Source organism: Portunus trituberculatus, unplaced genomic scaffold, assembly GCF_017591435.1.
Source record: "Portunus trituberculatus isolate SZX2019 unplaced genomic scaffold, ASM1759143v1 PGA_scaffold_456__1_contigs__length_26982, whole genome shotgun sequence".
Classification (NCBI taxonomy): Eukaryota; Metazoa; Arthropoda; class Malacostraca; order Decapoda; family Portunidae; genus Portunus; species Portunus trituberculatus.
The window spans coordinates 1-10,104 of NW_025541624.1; the positions used below are offsets into that span (position 1 = coordinate 1).

General features: G+C 39.2%; 1 protein-coding gene and 1 long non-coding RNA gene across 2 annotated transcripts; both read left to right on the forward strand.

Annotated features, from left to right (window-relative positions):
• The first annotated feature begins 708 nt into the window (after positions 1 to 708).
• Positions 709 to 2,875, forward strand: LOC123500642 (putative nuclease HARBI1). Its single transcript, XM_045249306.1, has 4 exons — positions 709 to 858; positions 1,543 to 1,839; positions 2,362 to 2,418; positions 2,714 to 2,875. The coding sequence occupies exons 1-3, from the start codon at positions 725 to 727 to the stop codon at positions 2,372 to 2,374; spliced, it is 444 nt and encodes a 147-aa protein (XP_045105241.1). The 5' UTR covers positions 709 to 724; the 3' UTR covers positions 2,375 to 2,418; positions 2,714 to 2,875.
• A 436-nt stretch (positions 2,876 to 3,311) lies between these two features.
• Positions 3,312 to 7,182, forward strand: LOC123500643. The gene is made up of 3 exons (XR_006673424.1): positions 3,312 to 3,440; positions 3,863 to 4,041; positions 4,357 to 7,182. It is a non-coding gene; the product is annotated as an uncharacterized LOC123500643 (long non-coding RNA).
• The last annotated feature ends 2,922 nt before the right edge of the window (positions 7,183 to 10,104 follow it).

A 10,104-nucleotide genomic window follows, 5' to 3' on the forward strand; every position in this document is an offset into this window, starting at 1 on the left:
CAACAACAATAACAACAAAAATAACAAAAACAACAACAAGAATAACAAAAACAACAACAACAACAAAACAATAACAATAACTATAAAAACAACAAAAACAACAAAAACAACAACAAAAACAACAAAAATAACAACAATAACAGCAAAAACAACAACAATAACAACAAAAATAACAAAAACAACAACAAGAATAACAAAAACAACAACAACAACAAAACAATAACAATAACTATAAAACAACAAAACAGGTGGTCTACCTGGGACATGGTGGGGAACGGCAAGGTTCACTCCAAGAAAGCCAACGTGGAGGCCATCCTTGGCTTCCTGTCCCTACCACCAGGAAAGCTCTCATGAGGTTCTTGGGATGGCTGGTTTCTACAGAAGATTCTGTAGGAACTTCTCCACCCTGGCCGCCCCTGACGGACCTTATCAGCACTTCCGTCCCCTTCCACTGGACCCTGACCTGTGACCAAGCCTTCCAACACCTCAAGGCGTTTCTCTCTCAACCTTCAACGGAAGTCCACCATATCAAGGGGTGGACAACATCATCGCCGACGCCTTATCAAGATCTCCCATCTCACCTCCTTCATGAGCCCATTACGGAGGTCTTAGGGAGGAAATGTTACGCCCGCCGTAACATACATTACTACCATCACCTCCTCCGCTTGTTACCTCGTTCACCACCTCTCCGCCTCCTTCCATGTCACCGTCTCGTGAACCTTCCATGCCACCGTTTCATGACAGCGGCATCGTCCCAGCTGGGTGTCACTTACTGGGAGATAGTGGCTATCCCAGCAAGAAGTGGCTACTGACTCCATACCTCAGACCACAGCCTGGAGCACAGTCTTCTTATAACAGGTAAGTTACTGAGTAGTAAAATTTAGATAAAGAGTTATCTAATTAATTACCCCACATCACACTAAATACAAAACTAATTAATTATTTACCTCCTATAGTTACACTTTTCATATAAACTAATATAAAGTGCTAAATTAATGAATTAGGTAATTTGGAAGTATTATTGCAGTTTCACACAATCTTGACCCTCCCCTACCATACTGGATTCCTCCATAAGATGAAGTAACCTAACCTAACATTTTGTAACCTCCTCATTGGGTTAGCATCATCCTTCATTAAGGTAGAGTAACTTAACATTTTGAAACTTGACCAGAACAACCGATAAGGTAAAGTAATTTAACATTGTGTACGCTTTGCCCCTTTGGATCCCCTTAAAGGGCTATGATTATGTAAGGTGTGTTGGTTGAATCACCAATACAACAAGAAAATTTCCAAATATTTAAGAGTTTCTTCTTTTTATTCTAAGTTTTCATGTGAATATATTAACCTAACCAATGTTATACTAGAGATTTTTTTTTATATGTTTCATAATGTTTAAGCTGCCATGTCACAAATCATTATCAAACAATGAATCTTAACTTAACCTTATACATGACATAACCTAAATGTTTGCAGAAATTAAATTAATGCATCATACCACTTTCAAGTACTGCATTGTAAGATTGAAATCTATATTAATTTCAGGGCCCACAAGAAAACCTGCAGCATTGTTGAGAGAGGCATCGGGCAGCTGAAGCCACATTTTCACATGCTACACAGTGAAATCCAAGTTGGTCCTCCACCCAAGGTCTGCCAAATTGTAGAGGTTTGTGCATTGCTGCACAACATCTGCAAAGCAAGAAACATCATTCTTCCTGAGGAAGAAGAACATCTTGCTGCAGCCGAGGATGGAGGCAATGAGGAGCGACCCCCAGCACAGAAAGTTCAAAGTCGCCATGAAGGAATCCTTTACAGGGATGAATTTGTTGTGCTTCACTTAAAGTAAGTAACACAACCCATAATGCTGATTATAGTAGCATTCTTCAGTTTTTTCTCCTCTGTCACTTTGTTATTTATATTTATATGTCTTGTTTTGTTGTGTGTGCACTGTTATGTTGGTGATTTCATCTTCCTTGTCTCACTCTCTGCCAGTCACCCACAGTTCTTCACAGATACCACAGTATCACTGTTCAGCCTTACAATATTTAAATGGATTATGATGAATGTGTATCTCAGCAACATCTAAAAATAATTAACACACTTTCACAACTAACTTAAATGATTCTCTCTTAATTATTTTTCACTTATTTTTATGAGTGTGGCATTGACTACATTATCAATTGTTCTGTAGTTATCTATCTATCTATCTATCTATCTATCTATCTATCTATCTATCTATCTATATATATATATATATATATATATATATATATATATATATATATATATATATATATATATATATATATATATATATATATGTGATACAACATCAAGCAGTAAATCAATGTCTTTCTTTTACAGCATTGCTGAGTGATGAGACACCAGTGTCATGACTGCTGAGATTGGTGTTAATCTCATGTAAGTAGTTTTTTTTTTTTTTTTTTTTCCCCATACCTGAAGTAAGTAGATTGTAGGTTGAGCATATAGAAACTGCAGTTAATTTTGTGTTAACACTAATATTTGGTTGATTGGTTACAAACAAAACAAATAGTACATTATTTATATCTTTATTACTATTTTTATTTGTTTGTTTCTGGTACTCTAGTTTTTGTGTGTAGTACATGTACTTAGCCTGTTCTGCTTCTTGCTTCCTTTCCTGACCTGTTATAGATTCTTAAAGGAGCGCAAGGTCAAGCTTCCTTTTCTTCTGCAGGTGGATGATCTCCTCCTCATCCACATAGACCAGTGATGTACCAGGCAAGTCTGGCCCCTGTTGGTGCCACATCACTGGTGCTGGAAGTGGTGTGGCAGGTGCCTCCTCCTCAACACCCACTGCCTCGGTCACCACTTCTCTCTGTTGGGCTGCCTCTGCCACTTCCCAGCATCATCTGCTGCCTGAACACTGCTGGCATCATTAGTTCTAACTTCAGAAACTAAGCTGATAATGTTTTTGGTTTTATTGCTAAGGACAAAAGTAACAGAAACCAGTAAATCTAGCTAAGGGTACAATGTGTTTGACTTAAATCCTATTCTGTTTGAAGGAAGCCCATGTCTAAGAAACTGTAAATACCTAAGACTCGTTATCATTAACACATTCACCCACTACAACACCATACTTATGAATGGGGAGAAGGGATAGGAATTAAGTTAACTTTATTAGTTTTTTCTTTTCTTATTACTGTTTTATCTGTTTGCAAACTAAACTTTGTCTAAGGTTATGAATCAGTACTGGTATGATAAATGATAGATTGTTACTCATTAAAAGGAAGAGGAAATCTTGCAAAAGTTCTAATATATACCCATGCTCATCAGGTACTCCTGTGGTCACTGCAAGACAGTGTATGATACTGAAGACCGGGCGTCACTGTGTTTTGTACGCCATCTTGCACAAGATGTCTGGAATGTAACAGAATCCAGTGAAATGGATTCAACCCCTATTGGTGAATATAGCACTTCAGTTTCTTGAAGTTATAGAATGTAGTTCCTCAATTCCTTTTAAGGTTAAGAGCAGTATTATAGTATTGATAATAATGCTAAGAAAGTTAGACTATCCTCTGTGTCAAAATGACCTCATGTCACTAAAATAAGCATGGAAGTGAGTTAATTTCTGAAGAGTCTAGAAAAGCAAAGGCAATAAACTTCACAAAAAAATCAAAAGTTGTACAGTACCATTTCAGTTGGGATAATCTGTATGGACAACACATGTTGTGCATCCAGAAAATTATTTTGTTAGTGTTTCAAATGGTGTTCTGTCATGGTATAATTTCAGCATGTTTTGCTTAAGAAAAGGGTCAAGTGTTGAAGGAACGACTCCTCTGGAGTATTTTGAATTGATACTGGCATTTTTTTTTTTTTTCGTCAGACTCACAGTTGCATACCAGTACATCAGAACAGTCCAGTGGCCAGCAGCAAACACCGTGGACAGAAGATACTGTCGACATACTGCTGAGAGCTGTGAGGGATGCATTCCCATGTTTGGATGGGAAGCTGGAGAAGAGAGACCGTGTGTGGCGTGACATTTTTGCTCTAGTTTCACCTCAAGTGAGTAAAAACTACTGTTGTTTAGAACTTTAAATGCAGGGAGAGCAGGACAATTCTGAAATGCAGTATGTAGGTTTTGATCCTTGATACCTTGTCCTAAGGGTTTTTAAGGTGTTCCTTTTATTGCTCTCGTCTCTTTAATCAGAGAAACCTTTTAATTTTGAATTATTTTCGTTACATACCTTAATTAATTAAGTAGGAAGCTGAAAATTATACATGAAAACAATAAATAGGATGGATGGTTGTGGATAATGTAGATAAAAGTATGTTTTACCTCCTACACTACTGATTCCTTATCATTACTTAAATTTTCAGCCTCATCATGTGGATATATTAACGTTAGTGGTAGGTAATGCTGCACTTGTTTATATTGCATTCCATACCAGTAGAACTACTTGTCTTTAGCCTTGGTTGTGGAAACCTAGGTTAGGTATAAATAACATAGTTTTGTACTGTACTGAACATGTGATACCCAAACCATAATGCACTGTGTGGGATAATAATAAGTGTGTTTCTTTGCTGCATGATCATACTTCAATGCATAACTATTCTGCCCTTATTCCAGCATATGCATGTCTTAAGGTAAATGTCGTTCACATGTTTTAGAGTTATGTATTTAAAATTAAAATTCAATAATGCTGATTCTTACGTCAGTGTTACTGCTAACCATGTAAGCAATAATCATGCAAGCCTGTGCTTACTGAAATAGCGTTTTGTGTCATTATACTCCTGTCATGAGCATGAATGTATGTTGGGTTATGAGGTACTGTTAAAGGTACATTAATGAGTATGAATGATTTGTACATAAGCTGAGGTATTTTACCTGAGATTTTTCTTTCACTAGGCATGAACAAACATGTAAATACATACTTGTACTGATATATAAATTTCATATACATATACTGACCAAAACTAATGCCTAAAACATACCATTACTACAAGCAAACAAAACACCTTATCTCATAACACACAAAGATGATTCAAAACTTCAACAAAGCTCACATAACCCAAAATGCATGTATCATGTGTCAATGTCAAAGTGCTGATGCTCGCTGTGCTTAGTGCTGATCATTTAGTTTAGGGTTCAATCCCGGGTGGGTCATGTGAGATCTCTGTGCTTAGCCCTATGAATCAGGCACAAAGTTTTGTAATGTCCTCCATTTAGGTATTATTTTACAAGCCTGGCAGGGTGTGGGTAGGACCTGACATGGGTCACGGAATGGGATGCACGGACGGAATGAGATGTGCGGACTGGGATATGAACCTCCATCACCAGCCCCTCTCTGCCATTGGTGAACACTGCACTCAACCACTGGCCCATCATACTGGATTTAAAGTATAATTATGCAACATTATTGAGGATCATTTGCAAGGAAATTACAGCTGTATACCCCTACACTCAGCAGCCCACATTACAACTTTCCTAATGATATGCACATTAGTATAAGTTCTTCCATAATATGGAAGCTTATGAAATAAGGCTGTAATTTAAAAAATTAACTTACAATAGAGGTTCAAGAAATGTCATAACTTTCATGTTATATTAAAGTGGCAATACTGGTGGATGGTATACATCTAATAAATTTGGTGTAGGTGCAAATGGAACTTGTAGAACTGAGGAATTAAGCTAATAGGCATTTACTGTGCTGTTATCTAAGATCATCTGCTTTTCAGGTCCCTGGGGCTACTATGCAACAGTGTAAAGTGAAGTGGAAAAATCTAAGGTATGCCTTCATGCGTTATATTGAAAACATGAAGACAACAGGAGATCGTGTTGACGTGGCATTACTTATCATATAGAAATAATTGAAAGATTTTCACACATATCATATCCCAGGGATATGATCTTCTTTGTTCATTCCTTGGTGAACGACCTGTCACACACCCTAGAACTGAGAGGTGTGGCCTTGAGAATGAACAAATACGTGATGCTCTGCTCTAGTTACAGGAACCACAGCTATCAAGACTGTAACTCCTGTTGCAGGAGCCTCAGGTGTCAGCAGGATTGTCACTTCTATTGCAGGAGCCTCAGGTGTCAGCAGGGCTGACACTCCTGTTGCAGGACCATCAGGTGTCAGCAGGGCTGACACTCCTGTTGCAGGACCATCAGGTGTCAGCAGGGCTGACACTACTGTTGCAGAACCATCAGGTGTCAGCAGAGCTACCACTCCTGCATCAATGTCTGATTGATCCTGATGACCCGCCACCATTATTAAATATCCTTGAAGTGAGGCAGTCAGTTAAGAGGAAGAAAATAAGACCACCATCACAGTCAAAAAGATTTGAATTAATGCAAAAGGAGAGTTTAGAACAGGTGAAAGCCTCTAGGAGTAAAATGGAAAACTCTTTTGCAATACAGGAAGAGCGGATTAAAAAGAAGGAAGAGGCAATGGAAAAGAATAGAATGTTTCAGAAGGAAGTCCTTAAAAACAACAAGAAATTACTGGAAATAGAAGAAAAGAAATTAGAAGTCCTGAAAGAGTTGCTTGAATTGCAGAGAGAGAGAAAGAAATAGAGATCCCTTAGTGCTCAGTGTGTAAGAGCGTGCCTGTGCCCCAGTTGTGACGGAGCTCATTAAACTATAAGCTAGTCAGGCTCAGTGACAGACCACAAACAATTATTAGAAAAGTTTGTAATTATTTTCAGTGATCTGGTACAAAATTTTAAGTAAATTGTAGTACAAATAGCCAAAGTACAAAATATATTTGTTTGTAAATGTGTGAAAATCTTTCAATTATTTCTATATGATAAATAATGCCACGTCAACACGGTCGAACATTGCTGAGCAGTCTGTGCCGTTGTGATGTCAGAAATGGAGAAATAGCAAGACTTTTACATTTCTGAAGTATATTTCTCCATTTCTGACGTCACACCATACCCAGACTTCCGAGCAGTGCTTGACCGTGTGGACGTGGCATAAGAACTGTAAATAATAATGTTACAAAAGCTTAAAGTTATGCAGCAGTGTAAACAGGGTTGTTGATTTTTTTTATATCATTAAAAAAATAATAAAATCAATCAGATTTTTTTTATTTAAATCGGATTTATTTGATTTAATTTTTTTTTATAATAAACAAGATAATAGACTAAATATGTATATATTTGTTTACATTTAAATATCCTCTGCCAACCAACTCACTCAATTAGAGCTACATAGCAATGAAGTTACTTTTCTCCATCCCACCTATGTCAGGGAGATTTATTTCTGCAGCAACATCATGGTGATCTTCAGGATCAATCTCTATCCCATCCCTTATCAGTATGCTTTCTTCTTCAGGGTTTTGCAGTGTGATATTGTGCAAAATGCATGCAGCTTTAATTATCTTGGGTATTCTATCAACGTCTGCATCAACATACTTTAAACGCCTGAACCTGCCTTTTAGGTAGCCAAACGCATTTTCAATTACATGTCTGGTTTGGGACAGTTTCCTACTAAAGCTCTTCTGCTGCTGCATTAATCTACCAGTGTCTCTGAATGGAGTCAAAAGATGATCGGAGAGTTGGAAGGCAGAGTCACCAATAATGTGATAATTAATTGAGGGAAAGATATTTAAAGGAGAACTGTATAGTTCAGTATTCTTAAAAACTCTACTGTCATGAGCAGAACCAGGAAAACCTACATCAATGAAAGTAAATAATAATTCAGAATTGCACACTGCCATCAAATTTACACTATGTCTGTTGGTTCTGTTAATGTAGTCAGCTTGGGCCTCTGTTGGTGCTTTCATTTGTATGTGGCACCCATCCAAAGCACCAACAACCCCAAGAAACCCTGCCATGAATTTATTTAAATTTAGTTGAATTTTCTTTTGCTTCAGTCATGGTTGGCCATTTAATGTAATTATTTCCTACATTACAAATAATGTTTATGAACAATTGCACAGAACTGAACACATCACTTTCTGATAGGCCAAATAACTCGGCCATTTCCCGATAAGTAGCCTTATTGCCTAAGAACCACAAGCCCATCTGCAAACATTCCTTAGCAGAAACAGGAGGAGTCCCTTAGTCAGATATTGGTTTGTAGTTCTCCACAATAGTCAGAATTTGCTGAAAGGTGTCCTTTGTCACCCTCAGATTCTGGAAGAAGTCCAGATTGTCCTTCTCTTCCAGGTGCTGACTGAAGCTTTGCTGTTTTGGGTGTGACTGTCTGGTGGAAGATAAGAAAAGAAAAAATAAGGTAAGATGGTAGTTTCAGGTAGTAATTAATAGCCTAAAATTATATATAAAAAAAGACAAAGATACCCAGTACAAGCAAAACCAAACCATCTAACCTAACCTCTCCCTGATTTAGTGGCTTAGCACTAGCAGGGGAGGTTAGGCTGGGGGTAAAATAAGGCGCCGCAACATCAGCGGTCATTTGGTGCCGCTACGAAATGTTAAAGACATCGTAAATAAAAAAAAAAAAACTAACTAACTAAAAGCAATTAAAAACTACAAAACTAAAAACAAAGTAAAATCATGATATTCAAACCTAACTAAAATACAGCATACAATAAAAGTAATAAAACATTAAAATACATATAATATAATCAAATAAAATTCACAGCTTTGGGAGAAGGCCAGCTTCTCCCAAAAACGAAAAACATCATGGCCCTGGGCCAGGCACTCTGGTCCAAGGACCTTTGAGATATAATAGACACCGCTATCTCTACTGCGACAGCGGTAGAGGTAGCGGTGTCTTAAGTCAGTCAAACTAGGGCACTCCACTAGGAGGTGCCGAACCGTTAGCGGCACCAGGCAGTCATCACAGTAAGGTTGAGGGTCCCTGGTCAGGAGGTACCTTTGTATAAGGTACGTGTGACCTATACGAAGTCGCGCCAATAAAGTCTGTGCACGGCGATCCTGGACACAAAGGGAGTGAGGAAGTAGTGATCTCTCCCATCTCCTTTGCCAAATTGCTGCAACCGCCACACGAATTACATAAAATACATCTCGAAACGGAACAGGGAAGGAGATGGAGCGCGACTTGCTACCTCTTTAACGAGGCGGTCTGCGTGATCATTCCCTGGAACACCAACGTGACCAGGGACCCAACAGAACCCAACACGATATCCTCTTCTGGTAAGTAGATATAGCCACTCTAGGGCTGATAAAACCAATGGGTTAAGGGAGAGAGTAGAAGAGAGAGCAGTAAGAGCACTGCGACAGTCACTAAAAAATTGCAAAAGACGAAACAGGGAGAGTAAAAATTATCTGTAAATCTAGGACTATGGCAGACAGCTCTGCCGTAAAAACGGACGCCACTGAAGGAAGGCTGCCACACCGATAAAAAGAGGGAAAAACTACACTAAACCCGACGCCTGCGCTGGATTTGGAACCATCAGTAAAAACAGGAATATCATTAGAATGGATAAAAAAGTGTTCTAAAAACCGTGTGTGGGACAGAGCTGGCAGTAAATCCTTCTTACCATCAATGGCAGGAGGGCATAATGACACAACAGGAAGCTGCCAATAACCAACTCGTGGGAGCCGGAAAGAGAGGACAGGAGTGGGGTCGATGGACAAATCCAACATGAGGTTTGCCACTCGAAGGCCATAAGGTTTAGGTAAACTCGGTCGAGTGACATACGCCTGCGAACGCGAGTCCCGCAACATTGACAGACAAGGGACAGAATCGGGAAGACAGTGGGTGCGAAACCAACACCGGAGCATCGAAGACTGGCGCCGGAGGTCGAGCGGCCAGAAACCAGCATCCACTAGAAGGCTAGGTATTAAAGATGTCCGAAATGCACCTGTAGCCAAGCGGACCCCAGCATGATGCACGGGGTCAAGCGTGCGTAGTCGTGCATCCGTTGCGGATGAGTAGATCTCAGAGCCGTATTCCAGCTTCGGAAGTATGAGTGTACGGTGAAGCAGCAGCAACGTGTCCCTGTCCGCACCCCAAGAGATGTGACTTAAAACACGAAGAAGGGATAATGCCTGCCGACAAGACGCCTTAATTAAGAGAACGGAAATGGGGAACCCAGGTGAGATGGTTGTCAAATAAAAGGCCAAGATATCGAGTCTCCTCCACGCATGAGAGGCGTCTATTGGCGAGGTATAAATCCGGGTCTGGATGGA

Coding starts and splice junctions, on each gene's coding strand:
- LOC123500642 (XM_045249306.1), top strand. CDS start 725: ATGCCACCGTTTCATGACAGCGGCATCGTCCCAGCTGGGTGTCACTTA. Junction 859..1,542: donor GCACAGTCTTCTTATAACAG/GTAAGTTACTGA, acceptor TATTAATTTCAG/GGCCCACAAGAAAACCTGCA.